At 39.5% G+C, this 16,507-nt stretch overlaps 1 protein-coding gene across 4 annotated transcripts in view; it reads left to right on the top strand.

Annotated features, from left to right (window-relative positions):
- Window positions 1–16,507, top strand: part of SETX (senataxin) — an 82,287-nt gene that overhangs the window by 1,513 nt on the left and 64,267 nt on the right. For 3 of the 4 annotated variants that reach the window (XM_049710851.1, XM_049710853.1, XM_049710850.1), the window contains exons 2-4: window positions 376–492; window positions 12,920–13,103; window positions 14,383–14,593. In XM_049710851.1, coding sequence (XP_049566808.1) covers window positions 12,927–13,103; window positions 14,383–14,593 — 388 coding nt within the window. In that variant the 5' untranslated portion in view covers window positions 376–492; window positions 12,920–12,926. Of the gene's footprint in view, window positions 1–375; window positions 493–12,714; window positions 12,805–12,919; window positions 13,104–14,382; window positions 14,594–16,507 lie in introns of all 4 variants that reach the window. The other variant, XM_049710852.1, reaches the window with a different exon arrangement.

Here is a 16,507-nt window from a genome sequence, read left to right as displayed (position 1 = left end):
GCACGTTGTCTCACCTCTGGGAGCTTGAGCTCTGTCATCAAATGGTAATATTTGGTTCTACTTGATAAGGATTGATGTGAAACCCAGGTGAGAGAGCGAGTCTAAAAACCACTTCCTGGCCTTCCCTGGTGGCGCAGTGGTTGAGAGTCCGCCTGCCGATGCAGAAGACGCGGGTTCGTGCGCCGGTCCGGGAGGATCCCACGTGCCGTGGAGCGGCTGGGCCCGTGAGCCACGGCCGCTGGGCCTGCGCGTCCGGAGCCTGTGCTCCGCGGCGGGAGAGGCCACAGCGGTGAGGCCCGCATACCGCAAAAACAAAGCAAAACAAAAAAAAAAACCACTTCCTCAGTTTTGTTTCGTTTTCCTTTGCTTTTTCAGAAACGTTCTTTTGGGGGCCAGAGTCTAGGTATATATGAATGCAGATCCTCACCCATTCTCAAATAAACCCAGGAATCTCGACTGAGAGGATCACTTCTCTGTAGGCCATTACCCCAGGTAATTATTTGTTGTTGTTTTTTTAATTTAAAATTTTTAATTTTTTAAATTATTTATTTGGTTGCATTGGGTCTTAGTTGCGGCAGGCAGGCTCCTTAGTTGTGGCATGCGAACTCTTAGTTGCAGCATGCATGTGGGATCTAGTTCCCAGACCAGGGATCAAACCTGGGCCCCCTGCATTGGCAGCGCGGAGTCTTAACCAGTGTGCCACCAGGGAAGTGTTGGTAGTTATTTGTTAAATAAACATTTAAGACTTTTTTTTCAGGCACTTAATATGTGCCAAGCACTGAAAAGTAAAAAATACGGAACGGATCCTTGCCTCCTAACAGACTCAGAATTGCTGAGGATGGAGCTTGTAGGTGGGAGACAGATAAGTAAACAGCTCAGCCTAACATGGTAAATGCAGTGATAGAAACCATGTACAGAGTCCTGAGGGGATAGAGAAAAAAGTCATCAAAGACAGACTGGAAGGGAGGGAATGAGTCAGACAAGCCCCCAGGCATGATGATGCTCAGAGGTAGTTCTCAAATCTGGCTCCCCCCACCCCTGCCCCCGAAATACTTACTTATTTATTTATTTTGCCTGTGCTGGGTCTTAGTTGTGGCCTGCGAACTCTCAGCGGCGGCATGCATGTGGGATCTAGTTCCCTGACCAGGGATCGAACCCCGGCCCCCTGCATTGGGAGTGCAGAGTCTTACCCCCTGGACCACCAGGGAAGTCCCCCAAATCTGGCTTTTTATCAGACTTACTGGTGGAGTGTTTTTTAGAACGAATCTGAATTTTATCAGTGGTATCTCACCATCTGCTTTGCTTTTTTTTTTTTTTCCCCAAGTTCCTTTGGTGAGTCTGATGCGCATTCAGGTTTAAGAACCAGGCAAAGGTATGAAGGGTAGGTGTTCAGGGCAGATAGATGGAAGAGCTTCCATAAAGGCAGGTAATGCCAAACACCAGGAAGCATTTTAGGAAGAGCAAGTGAGGGGGAATGGCAAGAGATGATGCTGAAGCCAGGTCATGGAGAGCCTTGTGTGGTGAGGCCAAAAATTTTAATTTTATCGGTCAAAGCTAGAGGAGTCATTTGTGCTTTTAGAGTCTGGTTTTTGCTTTGGCCTTTGGCAGCATTTTGGAGGAAGAATTGATGGTGGATCAAACAAGAGGCAGATCATTTAGGTTTCTTTTGTAATCCAGACAAATAATGAAAATGTATTGAACTAAGGAAATGGCAGTCTCACTGGGAGTAAAGTACAGATGTAATCAAGGTGGTAGACTCTATAGAACTTGTAGAGATGGGGGCTAAGGGAGGAGAGTATAGGAGAATTCACAGGTTACTGGTTTGAAAAGTGAAGTCATGGTAATACCATGGATATAGAGAATACAGGACAGATAACACATTTACGGAAGGGACCTTGTTCTGTTCTGGTCCTGTTTACTTTGAGGCAACTGTCAAGTGAGCATAGATTCACTATACAGTTGGATATTGAGTACGGTCAGCCTTCCATATCTTTGGGTTTCCCATCTGTGGATATAGAGGGCCAACTGTGTTCCCTGTACTGCACTATTTTATGGAAGGGACTTGAGCATCTGCAGATTTTGGTATGCGTGGGGGGACTCCTGGAACCAATCTCCTGCAGATACTGAAGGGCAGCTGTATATCTTTGTGGAATTCTGGGCAAGGCTATCATTTATTGAGTAGCTGAAACACAATTAAACATTGCGTTGAGTTTTACCTACATTCTCAGTCTTTGGGAAGCTTCATTATAAATAGTAGTTGAAGAAATAGGTTGAATTGTCACCCACAAAGAGGATATTGAATGAAGGGATAGAGTCCTGAGGACAAACCTTTGGAAATTTTGATATGAAGCAGGGGGAAAAGGAACAGATGATTATGGGGGTTGGGTAGAGGAAGTGAGAGAAGAATGGTGTGCCGTCATAGCTAAGGAATACATGGTTAGCAGTTTCATACGCTTTAGAGGAGTCCAGTAAAGAACCTATTGGATTTGGTATTAAAGAGATTATTAGGGACTTTTGTGAAAACATTCAGTGAAACATAAGGTAGAAGCCAGAGTGCAAAGGAGCTAAAGAAGTGAATCTAAATTATTTTTTCAAGGGGAGTTCCCTGGTGGTCCAGTGGTTAGGACTCGGCGCTTTCACAGCCGTGGCCCGGGTTCAATCCCTCGTCGGGGATCTAAACTAAGATCCCTTGAGCCGCTCAGCGTGGCCAAGGAAAAAAATAAATAAAAGCAATTGCGAAGAAGTTTAAAATAAATAAATAAATAAATTTTCAGAAAGTTTAGCTAGGAAAGGTAGAAGAAAGTGATTGTTATTTGAAGCTTCTGGCCAGCTATTATTGAGAAATGATATCCCCTGGATAAGTCAGTAGAAAGTTACAGTTATACCTCTGGTGAAGCATCCTATGTTATTGGTAAAAAAACTGTCTCTCTGATGCACAGGAGCCACTCTTATTTCTGTCATGCAGCTTGAGGATTCCCTGGACTCCCCCATTTGTGGTTCAGTAATGATTCCAAGCAGTAAAAACACTGATGAAATTAACAAAACTGTCCTCCAGAAGAACTGAATTGTGCAGAAATTTGCAGGATTCATAGTCATCTACCAGTAGTTTTCCCTTAAAAGAAAAATTTCAGTAACCCTCTTCAGATTTTTTGGGCTTAGCTATCAGGCCAATGATGATTTTAGTTTTAGGAATACAACCACACCCATTTATGGCCTTTTGAGAGGAACTGTGGAAACATGTTTCTGTTGTTGATGTGCTATAGCACTGTCCTCTCTGTTTTCTAAATTCCACGGCACTTATCTGTTATATGGCAGTAACTCCTATCTACTTTGAGAAAATTTAGTTTTGCTTTCTGGAATGTGGAAGTAGGCTAGCTCTCTGAGTGAGTGAAATAAAGAGCAGACTCCATAATTTTTTTACTAGAAGGTTTATTTTGCTAACTAACTTCTCTGTTAATAATTATTTTAAAGTATACAACATTTTATTTGTACTTCAGTACCTTAATTTTTTCAATTGACTGCAGTCTTGTTTCCTGCTCAAGTCAAGCTTGAAACAATTGATGTTTGAGAAATCTCCCATAAATTTCATTTTCTGTTCTTGCATCCACTAGAAGGGTGAAACTTATTGAATCAGATTACATCACTGGAAAAACACAGCTTCTGCAGACTTTTAACTTCCTGGTATTATATTACTGGTTTTTCAAGTATAAGAAGTTCTTTGAATGAAATTTATATTCTGCAGAAACATAGTGTCCATTCTGTTACTTCGTATTCCCTAGTTTGCAGCACCCTTAAAAAATGTAATTGAATTAGAATTAGTGTTAGGAAAGGGCAGGACTCTCCAGCTGAACTAGCATATTACTTTTTTTATTTTTCACATGAGGACTGTGTAACTCATGTTATCTTTCTGCTCTACTTTTCAGGAAGCTCCTAAATTAGGACTTAGTGAAATTAAATTTCTTCTAAATAAGTTTTGATTTCTCTCCCTTTTTAAATTGCCTTCTAAAATGTCTTTTTCTTTATACTTTAATGTTGAAAGCTGCCCTAAATTCTTTTCAGAAGCATGAAGAAAGTATACAGTTAATATTTAATGAATTTAAAAAATCAGTTCACAAGACAAATAGATGTTTTTGATTGTACAGAAATTATAAATACTGTCAAGATGTGATCAGTTTCCCATTAGCAGAGCTTATTATGCACTCTGAATTTTTGGGTGATAATGCATTCAAAAACTTAACATTGTCAAGTTTCTGTACCCAAGTAGTCAATGACTTGGGTCATGTTTCTTAACCTTTTATTGTCCCTTCTCCCTCTCTGAAAGGAAACGTTTAAGACATTTTTTTCCTATGAATTTCCCATGAATTTTAATACCACCAATATATTGTATATTTCTTTACATAATGTACATATACCTGTGCTTTATATGTAAAAAGAGTAGGATGTGTTCCACTGACCGGTTTTCATTTCCTTGAGGATGATGTCACTCCTGATGAGAATGCATGGATTAGGTTCATCCAGTTAGGAAATGAACTTCATTGGGTTTACAGTTGGGTTTGTAACTTTTTTCCCATTAGGCTGATATACATTCATTAGATAATGAAGATCAAGTTTTCAAGATGGTTTTCTTGGGTAATTTCCTGGCCCAATTCCCAATAAAATGTTTCCATATGATAGAACACTTGGTTCGATTTCCCTTGGGTGTGGTTTTCTTCTTTTTTGTCAAAGACTGGCTAATAGCTGTTTGGATAATACCTTGAGTTTGTCTGATGTTTTTCGCATGAATAGACTGGGGTTGTGGGTTTGGGGAAGCATACTGCAGAGTTGAAGTTCCTGTCTCATCACATTGTGTCAGGGGTTACCAACATGACTTAACCACTGGTGATGTTAACCTTGATCACTTGGTTTAAGGTTGTGTTTGCCAGGTGTCTCCACCGTAAGTGTGATTTTCACTTTGCATACTTTCTTATTTAGAAGTGTTTCACCAAGTCCCGCCCTCACTCAAGATAGGGTGGGATTAAGCTCCACTTCCTGGAATGGGGAGTATCTGTATATATTATTTGCGATTCTTCTATAAGGAAAGTTTGTTCCTTCCCCCACATTTGTTTATTCATTCATTTGTATCAGTATGGATTCATATATATTTATACTGTGGGTTATAATCCAATATTACATTATTGTGTTACTCAGATTGTTTCAGCTTTGGCCACTGAGAGCGCTTTCAGGTTGGTGGCTAATATGTCCCTTTGACATGCCCCCATCCTTTTGTATTTTGAGCACTTTGTTTCTGTTCCTGTAAGATGCTCCAGGCTAACTTGTATTTTTCCTGCTCCAGCCTCTTGTTTATTTCATTGCAAAACATTTGCTTTTTGTTTAGCCACAATACACTGCTTACTGACAGTGAACTTTCTATTTGCTTTTATATGCATTTAGTGGCATCTTAGCTTGCTTTTATTACACCTCATTAGAATTGGAGATCTCTTTGGATTTTGGCTTCCACCCTATTTTGCTAATCCTCTGTTTCATGCCATCTGCAGTTCTGATAAACTTGACTCGTGTATTTTTCTTCAAACCTTTGACACATGTGATTCTTGGGATTTCCTCTCGTTTCCTGGTACCAACTTGCTACTTTGCTCTCTTTGAGACTGCTAGGATTTGGGAAATTAATTTCTTTTTTTAAAATTTTATTTATTTTTTATACAGCAGGTTACTATTATCTATTTTATACGTATTAGTGTATATATGTCAATCCCAATCTCCCAATTCATTCCACCACTACCACCACCACCACCCCCTGCCACTTTCCCCCCTTGGTGTCCGTACGTTTGTTCTCTACATCTGTGTCTCTGTTTCTGCCCTGCAAACTGGTCCATCTGTACCATTTTTCTAGGTTCCACATATATGCGTTAATATATGATATTTGTCTTTCTGACTTACTTGACTCTGTATGACAGTCTCTAGATCCAGCCACGTTTCTGCAAATGACCCAATTTCATTCCTCTATATGGCTGAGTAATATTCCATTGTATATATGTACCACATCTTCTTTATCCGTTTGTCTGTCAATGGGCATTTAGGTTGCTTCCATGACCTGGCTATTGTAAATAGCGCTGCAGTGAACATTGGGGTGTATGTGTCTTTTTGAATTATGGTTTTCTCTGGGTATATGCCCAGTAGTGGGATTGCTGGGTCATATGGTAATTCTATTTTTAGTTTTTTAAGGAACCTCTGTACTGTTCTCCATAGTGGCTGTATCAATTTACATTCCCACCAACAGTGCAAGAGGGTTCCCTTTTCTCCACACCCTCTCCAGCATTTGTTGTTTGTAGATTTTCTGTTGCTGCCCATTCTAACTGGTGTGAGGTGATACCTCATTGTAGTTTTGATTTGCATTTCTCTAATAATTAGTGATGTTGAGCAGCTTTTCATGCGCTTCTTGGCCGGCTGTATGTCTTCTTTGGAGAAATGTCTATTTAGGTCTTCTGCCCATTTTTTGATTGGGTTGTTTGTTTTTTTAATATTGAGCTGCTTGAGCTGTTTATATATTTTGGAGATAAATCCTTTGTTGATTCGTTTGCAAATATTTTCTCCCATTCTGAGGGTTGTCTTTTCGTCTTGTAGTTTCCTTTGCTTTGCAAAAGCTTTTAATAGGTCTCATTTGTTTATTTTTGTTTTTATTTCCATTACTGTAGGAGGTGGATCAAAAAAGATCTTGCTGTGATTTATGTCAAAGAGTGTTCTTATGTTTTCCTCTAAGAGTTTTATAGTGTCTGGTCTTACATTTGGATCTCTAATCCATTTTGAGTTTATTTTTGTGTATGGTGTTAGGGAGTGTTCTAATTTCATCCTTTTACGTGTAGCTGTCTAGTTTTCCCAGCACCACTTATGAAGAGACTGTCTTTTCTCCGTTGTGTATGCTTGCCTTCTTTGTCATAGATTAGTTAACCATAGGTGCGTGGGTTTATCTCTGGGCTTTCTATTCTGTTCCATTGATCTGTATTTCTGGTTTTGTGCCAGTACCATATTGTCTTGATTACTGTAACTTTGTAGTACAGTCTGAAGTCAGGGAGTGTGATTCCTCCAGCTCAGTTTTTTTACCTCAAGACTGCTTTGGCTATTCGGGGTCTTTTGTGTCTCCATACAGATTTTAAGGTTTTTTGTTCTAGTTCTGTAAAAAAATGCCAGTGGTAATTTGATAGGGATTGCATTGAATCTGTAGATTGCTTTGGGTAGTATAGTCATTTTCACAATATTGAATCTTCCAATCCAAGAACATGGTATATCTCTCCATCTGTTTGTGTCATCTTTGATTTCTGTCATCAGTGTCTTATAGATTTCTGAGTACAGGTCTTCTACTTCCTTAGGTAGGTTTATTCCTTGGTATTTTATTCTTTTTGTTTCAGTGGTGAATGGGAGTGTTTCCTTAATTTCTCTTTCTGATCTTTTGTTGTTAGTGTATAGGAATGCAAGAGATTTCTGTGCTTTAATTTTGTATCCTGCAGCTTTACCAAATTCATTGATTAGCTCTAGTAGTTTTCTGGTGGCATCTTGAGGATTCTCTATATATAGTATCATGTCGTCTGCAAACAGTGACACTTTTACTTCTTCCTTTCCAATTTGTATTCGTTTTATTTCTTTTTCTTCTCTGATTGCCGTGGCTAGGACTTCCAAAACTATGTTGAATAATAGTGGTGAGAGTGGACAACCTTGTCTTGTTCCTGATCTTAGAGGAAATGCTTTCAGTTTTTCACCTTTGAGAATGATGTTTGCTGTGGGTTTGGTGTATATGGTCTTTATTATGTTGAGGTAGGTTCGCTCTGTGCCCACTTTCTGGAGTTTTTATCATAAATGGGTGTTGAATTTTGTCAAAAGCTTTTTCTGCATCTGTTGAGATGATCATATGGTTTTTATTCTTCATTTGTTAATATGGTGTATCACATTGATTGATTTGCATATATTGAAGAATCCTTGCATCCCTGGGATAAATCCCACTTGATCATGGTGTATGATCCTTTTAATGTGTTGTTGGATTCTGTTTGCTAGTGTTTTGTTGAGGATTTTTGCATCTATATTCATCAGTGCTATTGGTCTGTAATTTTCTTTTTTTGTAGTATCTTCGTCTGGTTTTGGTATCAGGGTGATGGTGGCCTCATAGAATGAGTTTGGGAGTGTTCCTTCCTCTGCAATTTTCTGGAAGATTTTGAGAAGGATGGGTGTTAGCTCTTCTCTAAATGTTTGATAGAATTCACCTGTGAAGCCGTCTGGTCCTGGACTTCTGTTTGTTGGAAGATTTTTAATCACACTTTAAATTTCATTACTTGTGATCGGTCTGTTCATATTTTCTATTTCTTCCTGGTTGAGTCTTGGAAGGTTATACCTTTCTAAGAATTTGTCCATTTTTTCCAGGTTGTCCATTTTATTGCCATAGAGTTGCTTGTAGTAGTCTCTTAGAATGCTTTGTATTTCTGTGGTGTCTGTTGTAACTTCTCCTTTTTCATTTTTAATTAATTTGAGTCCTCTCCCTCTTTTTCTTGATGAGCCTGGCTAAAGGTTTATCAATTTTGTTTATCTTCTCAAAGAACCAGCTTTTAGTTTTACTGATCTTTGCTATTGTTTTCTTTGTTTCTGTTTCATTTATTTCTGTTCTGATCATTATGATTTCGTTCCCTCTATGAACTTTGGGTTTTGTTTGTTTTTCTTTCTCCAGTTCCTTTAGGTGTAAGGTTAGATTGTTTATTTGAGATTTTTCTTGTTTCTTGGGGGTAGGCTTGTATTGCTCTACACTTCCCTCTTAGAATTGCTTTTGCTGCATCCCATAGGTTTTTGGGTTTTTGAAAAATTAATTTTTAAAAATTAAAAATTTTTAAATTAAAAATTGGGTCTTTGGGTTGGGTCTTTGTTGCTGCGTGCGGGCTTTCTCTAGTTGCGGCGAGCGGGGGCTACTCTTTGCTGTGGTGCGCAAGCTTCTCATTGCGGTGGCTTGTTGCAGAGCATGGGCTCTAGACACATGGGCTTCAGTAGTTGTGGTACGTGGGCTCAGTAGTTGTGGCTCGTGGGCTCTAGAGCACAGGCTCAGTAGTTGTGGTGCATGGGCTTAGTTGCTCTGCGGCATGTGGGATCTTCCCGGGCCAGGGCTTTAACCCATGTTGCCTGCATTGGCAGGCGGATACTTAACCACTGCACCACCAGGGACGTCCTCCTGTAGGTTTTGGATTGTCGTGTTTTCGTTGTCATTTGTCTCTAGGTATTTTTTGATTTTCTCTTTGATTTCTTCAATGATCTCTTGGTTATTTAGTAACGTATTGTTTAGCCTCCATGTCTTTTGTGTTTTTTATGTTTTTTTTTCGCTGTAATTGATTTCTAATCTCATAGTGTTGTGGTCGGAAAAGATGCTTGATATGATTTCAGTTTTCTTAAATTTACCAAGGCTTGATTTGTGACCCAAGATATGATCTATCCTGGAGAATGTTCCATGTGCACTGGAGAAGAAAGTGTAATCTGCTGTTTTTGGGTGGAATGTCCTATAAATATCAATTAAATCTATCTGGTCTATTGTGTCATTTAAAGCTTGTGTTTCCTTATTCATTTTCTGTCTGGATGATCTGTCCACTGGTGTAAGTGAGGTGTTAAAGTCCCCCACTATTATTGTGTTACTGTCGATTTCCTCTTTTATAGCTGTTAGCAGTTGCCTTATGTATTGAGGTGCTCTTATTTTGGGTGCATATATATTTACAATTGTTATATCTTCTTATTGGATTGATCCCTTGATCATTATGTAGCATCCTTGTCTCTTCTAACATTCTTTATTTTAAAGTCTATTTTATCTGATATGAGTATTGCTACTCCAGCTTTCGTTTGATTTCCATTTGCATGGAATATCTTTTTCCATCCCCTCACTTTCAGTCTGTATGTGTTCCTAGGTCTGAAGTGGGTCTCTTGTAGACAGCATATATATGGGTCTTGTTTTTGTATCCATTCAGCGAGCCTGTGTCTTTTGGTTGGAGCATTTAATCCATTCACGGTCAAGGTAATTATCGATATGTATGTTCCTGTTACCATTTGCTTAATTGTTATGGGTTTGTTTTTGTAGGTCGTTTTCTTTTGTGTTTCCCACTTAGAGAGGTTTCCTTCGAATTTGTTGTAGAGCTGGTTTGGTGGTGCTGAATTCTCTTAGCTTTTGCTTGTATGTAAAGCTTTTGATTTCTCCATTGAATCTGAATGAGCTCCTTGCCAGGTAGAGTAATCTTGGTTGTAGGTTCTTCCCTTTCATCACTTTAAATATATCGTGCCACTCCCTTCTGGCTTGTAGAGTTTCTACTGAGAAATGAGCTGTTAACCTCATGGGAGTTCCTTTGTATGTTATTGGTCGTTTTTCCCTTGTTGTTTTCAGTAATGTTCCTTTGTCTTTAATTTTTGTCAATTTTTTTTTTTTTTCCCTTGCGGTACGTGGGCCTCTCACTGTTGTGGCCTCTCCCGTTGCGGAGCACAGGCTCCGGACGCGCAGGCTCAGCGGCGATGGCTCACGGGCCCAGCCGCTCCACGGCATGTGAGATCCTCCCGGACCGGGGCACGAACCCGTGTCCCCTGCATCAGCAGGCGGACTCCCAACCACTGCACCACCAGGGAAGCCCTAATTTTTGTCAACTTGATTACTGTGTGTCTTGGCGTGTTTCTCCTTGGGTTTATCCTGCCTGGGACTCTCTGCGCTTCCTGGACTTGGGTGGCTATTTCCTTTCCCATGTTAGGGAAGTTTTTGACTATAATCTCTTCAGATATTTTCTTGGGTCCTTTCTCTCTCTCTTCTCCTTCTGGGACCCCTATAATGCGAATGTTGTTGCGTTTAATGTTGTCCCAGAGGTCTCTTAGGCTGTCATCATTTCTTTTCATTCTTTTTTCTTTATTCTTTTCCATGGCAGTGAATTCCACCATTCTGTCTTCCAGATCACTTATCCGTTCTTCTGACTCAGTTACTCTGCTATTGATTCCTTCTAGTGTATTTTTCATTTCAGTTATTGTATTGTTCATCTCTGTTTGTTCTTTATTTCTTCTAGGTGTTTTTTCTTTAATTCTTGTAAGTCTTTGTTAAATATTTCTTGCATCTTCTTGATCTTTGCCTCCATTCTTTTTCCAAGGTCCTGGATCATCTTCACTGTCATTTTTCTGAATTCCTTTTCTGGAAGGTTGCCTATCTCCACTTCATTTAGTTGTTTTTCTGGGGTTTTATTTTGTTCCTTCATCTTGTACATAGTCATCTGCCTTTTCATTTTGTCTTGTCTTTCTGTGAATATGGTTTTCCTTCCACAGGGTGCAGAATTGTAGTTCTTGCTTCTGCTGTCTGCCCTCTGGTGGCTGAGGCTATCTAAGAGGCTTGTAACAGGCTTCCTGATGGAAGGGACTGGTGGTGGGTAGAGCTGGGTGTTGCTGTGGTGGGCAGAGCTCAGTAAAACTTTAATCTGCTTATCTGCTGATGGGTGGGGCTGGGTTCCCTCCCTGTTGGTTGTTTGGCCTGAGGCAACCCAGCACTGGAGCCTACGTGGCTCTTTGGTGGGGCTAATGGTGGACTCTGGGAGGGCTCCCGCCAAGGAGTACTTCCCAGAACTTCTGCCGCCAGTGTCCTTGTCCCCACAGTGAGCCACAGCCACCCCCCCCCCCGCCTCTGCAGGAGACCCTCCAACACTAGCAGGTAGGTCTGGTTCAGTCTCCTATGGGGTCACTGCGCCTTCCCCTGGGTCCCAGTGCGCACACTACTTTGTGTGTGCCCTCCAAGAGTGGAGTCTGTGTTCCCGCCTGTCCTGCCGAAGTCCTGCAATCAAATCCCGCTAGCCTTCAAAGTCTGATTCTTTAGGAATTCTTCCTCCTGTTGCCGGACCCCAGGTTGGGAAGCCTGACATGGGGCTCAGAACCTTCACTCCAGTGGGTGGAATTTGTGGTATAAGTCTTCTCCAGTTTGTGAGTCACCCACCCAGCAATTATGGGATTTGATTTTATTGTGATTGCACCCCTCCTACCATCTCACTGCAGCTTCTCCTTTGTATTTGGATGTGGGGTATCTTTTTTGGTGAGTTCTTGTGTCTTCCTGTTGATGATTGTTCAGCAGTTGGTTGTGATTCTGGTGCTCTCGCAAGAGGGAGTGAGCGCACGCCCTCTACTGCGCCATCTTGAACCAATCTCTGAAAGTAATTTCATTTAACCCTTTTTACTTGAGTTTGGATGGTGGAGGCTCTGATGGTAGTATAAAACCCCAAATTGGAGACAGTCAAAAACTGTAAGTTTCAAACTTAGTAGTAATAGGTTTGTAGCTATTATATTTGCAACCATTACAGTTTATACTGCGTTGATGAGCAGTGAGTTATGGGCAGCAGTTCATACACACATGTGCAAATTCATGTGTATATATACTTTCTAACCAAGAGAAAATTCTTCTCTATATGAGTTTTTGTTATTGGTATGGAGTAATATTTGTGGATTTTTTACGTTTCCAGGGATTTCTGGAACATGGCCTCAGGGAATGTGAAAGGTTTCCTGAGCTTTTCACTTGACTCCAGTGCATTATTAGAACACTCCAAAATCTGTACTTTGAAAACATTGATAATTCTATGTCTCTGTATATAATTTCCCATCAGTACTGTATAGTTTTGAGCCTTCTTTATAACACAGCTGTATATTGCCTTATGATGTTTATTACTAACTGCTTCCATTATTTTTCATGTGTCACAGGTAAAGTTTTTACGAGTAGGCTCAGATTGAGTTTAGCCAGTGATTGATAAGCTGGCCAGCAGAATGTTCTGGATGTGGTCGAGGCACGTTGTAAGTTGAAGACATGATCATTAGTAGGAAATGTACCCATTCTCCACCAGAATAGGCCTGAAGTGTTGTGTGTTTTTTTTCTTTAGTCTTTCCATGTCTTCTTTTCTGGATACAGGTACAGAATGAGCACATGTTGTTGGTGTACACCAGGTGGTATTTCCACCATTGACTTCCTGCAACACTATGCATCTGAGACCCACTCCAGTGAATTTCAAAAAGCTGATGAAGACCTCTGCTACTGCTTAGAGTGTGTGGCTGAGTACCACAAAGCAAGGGATGAATTGCCATCCTTACATAAGGTACTTTACATTAATTGGGCAGTATTTTTCAGAGCTTGATAACTAGGAAGAGAATAAATTTGAACTCTGTTGGAAGCATTCAGGGAACTGACAATGTGATTTAAACTGTGAATGCTAATATACTTCTAGTATCTAACTCATTGCCTGGTAGATAGTAGGTGCTGAGTAAATGCTTATTTTTATTTTTATTTTTTTTCGGTACACGGGCCTCTCACTGTTGTGGCCTCTCCTGTTGCGGAGCACGGGCTCCGGATGGCAGGCTCAGCGGCCATGGCTCACGGGCCCAGCCCTCCGCGGCATGTGGGATCTTCCCGGACCGGGGCACGAACCCGTGTCCCCTGCATCGGCAGGTGGACTCTCAACCACTGCGCCACCAGGGAAGCCCTAAATGCTTATTGATTGATAGAATTGAATTGAAATCTAATTTTCAGAATTTTATAGCAGAATAGCAGAATTTTATAATCCTCCACTTTTAGTCATTTTGATGTGAAACAGTTTCATGAAATGAAGTGACGTATGGGGTTTTTTTGGGTTCATGTTTTAATGTCATTGTGTTTGACATTGTTAACAGCCAGGTATCTGAATGGCTTGGGTTATTTTTTTATGGGCTAATAGTTCTTTTTTTTCCCCTCTCTTCATTTTTTAATGGGTAAGTGGTATAAATCAATAAAGACAAGCATTTTTTCATTCACAGTAACCAAAGTGAAACATGTAATTTTAAATATGTGGCTTTGAATATTGGTTTATTATATTTATCTGATGAAAAATGGAATACAGACCATAGAGAAATGTATAATAATATAGAAAAGAGGAGGGGGATGATTAGTTATGAACCTTTTGAGGAAAACTTTTACGTTTACAAGGTTTCCTAGCTATGAAGCTAACCAATGTCTTTATGCTAAAGCTGATGTTTCAAGGTAGTTACCTATGGCTGGAACATAGGGAAGTCAGAGGAGGCCCAGCTTGTGCCTTGGTAAAGAAGCTCCAACTTCTCATTTCCTTTTCAATAGAGTATAGTTGACAGAGCTGTTGATAGCAAAACTCTGCAAGAGCGATGTTTTAAACATCTCATGCTCTATGTACTCATGTTCGTGTATCATAAAAGCCACTTTTATGTTTAGTGACTGTTTTCTTTAAATCTAATATATGATGTTTAGTACTTCTTTAAACTTCTGAATTTTTATACTTAGGAAAAGGCTTTCTAGAAGGATCATCACATCCAGTATATTTTGTTGATAATAAGATATAAAGCACACTGCCCGTTTTTCTTTTCCTGTAGGTTTTATGGGAATTAGAAACCTCACGTCTCATAAATCACTTTGAAAAGGCCATGAAGGCAGAAATTGGAGACGATGACGAGTTATATATAGTAGACGACAATGGAGAGGCACAGCTGTTTGACTTCACTGGCCAAGACTTTGAAAATAAGCTTCGAGTTCCTCTTCTTGAGATACTGAAATATCCTTATTTGCTTTTACATGAGCGTGTTAGTGAGTATCGTGGGTGTTTCACAGTTGTATCATTTCTTTTTTATTTTAAGAATTTAAGAAAAAAGAATTGTAAGAATTTGGGTTTATATTGAAAATCTGTTTCTTAAACATATAATTAGGATACTTATTATTATTTTTTCCAAACGTTTTATTTTGAGCGTTTCCAAACCTAGAAAAGTGAATTACACGGTGAATACCATAAACACACCACAGAGATTCTACAGTTGCTAACATCTTGCTGTAGTTGCTTTATCACATGTATATTCATCTATCCATTCAATTAATTTTCATTCTTGGAATGTGTCTGTAGCAGGGTTTTGCAAACTTGGCACTGTTGACAGTTTGGATAATTCTTGGTGGGTGAGGGACATGCTGTTTATTGTGGGATGTTTAGCAGCATCCCTGGCCTCTCTCCACTAGATGCTGGTAGTGACTTGCTCTCCCCATTACCCTAATTGTGACAACCAAAAATGTCTCCAGATATTGCCAAATGTCCCTTGGGAGTTGGGGATCAGGGCCAGTGAGGGACAGAATCGCCAGGTTGAGAACCACTGGTCTGTAGTAATTTTCAGTAATCACTATGGCATCGCATATTACGGCTGCCTAGATTTTGGTCATTTATATTTGCATTTCTTAATATGAATCTCTTGAAGACATTTTCCTGATCTATCAAATCTAATGAAATAACAGTACCTTTAAGGCACCCACTACTATATCTAGTCCACATTCAGATTTTCCCGGTAGTTGCAAAATGTGTTTTTTGGACGATTTATTTAAATTAGAGTCCAATCAGGGACTGTGCATTTGGTTCCATGTTTCTTACATATCTTTTAATCCAGAGTAGTTTACTCTTATATATGTGTGCACAGGTATAGATATAGATAGATTTTTTTTCTTTTTTGTCATAACTTTGACTTGCTGCGACCAAATGGTTGCCCTAAAGAATAATGTGCTTCCTGGACTTTTCTGATTTCTTCCTTGTCATGTTATTTGACTTGTTTCTCTATTCTCTGTATTTTCAGTAAATTGAAAAGTATATCTAAAGATTAATTAGATAAATCAGTTCTTTCTAAATAAATTCAAAATAACTAGATTTTTAAATTCTAACACGTCGTTTTTCAAACATTTATTAAAGAGTACCATATCCAGAAAAGTACATAAGCTTGATTTGTCATAAACTAAACACACTTGTGTAGCTGGCACCCAGGTCAAGAAACAAAACATCATCAACACACCAGGAGCTCTCCTCTTGCTTTTCCAGTCATTGTTCCTCCTTCCCAAAGCTAACCACTGTCACTACAATATTCTTTGAAGCTTGACAAAATAAAGTTGATTCATCTGATGTGGTAAATGTATGAGTCTATTCAGTATACTTCTGAAAGAGTGATGAAGAAATTTCCATAAAGCAACAGGGATTAGGATAGTGCTGGTACAGATAGACTAATGGAGCAGTGTAGAGAGTCCAGAAGTAAACCAAATATATTTGGGGAATTTACTCTTTGGTGATGATAGCATTTCAAACCAGTGGAGAAAATGGATTACTCAGTAACTGAGTGTAGGACAAAATAGCCATTTGGGGGGCAAAGCTGATTTTATCACTGTGGTACAAGATAAAGTCCTCATGGATCAAAATGTAAAATGCTAATGGAATTGGACCTATAGCCATACTTCTAAGAAGATGCCCTCTGGAGATAATTATGCCCAGTGTGAAAAAAGATGTTTGTACTAGGAAAGAGCAATTCATAGGCACACAGTATGATCAACCTACCGGTCTTTCAGCAGCTAAATATCATTCCTACATTTACAGCATTTTTATGCCTCAGTTTAAAAAAAAAAAAAAAGGGAACAACTTTGCATTCACTTACAGAGCAACCAAAGGAGCCAAATTTAGGGAATCTTGGTAAGTTGATAAGA

The sequence above is a fragment of the Orcinus orca genome, chromosome 6 (assembly GCF_937001465.1).
Source record: "Orcinus orca chromosome 6, mOrcOrc1.1, whole genome shotgun sequence".
In the NCBI taxonomy this organism is placed as follows: Eukaryota; Metazoa; Chordata; class Mammalia; order Artiodactyla; family Delphinidae; genus Orcinus; species Orcinus orca.
The sequence above is the reverse complement of the archived record's forward strand: the minus strand, read 5'-3'. Positions and strand labels throughout refer to the sequence as shown.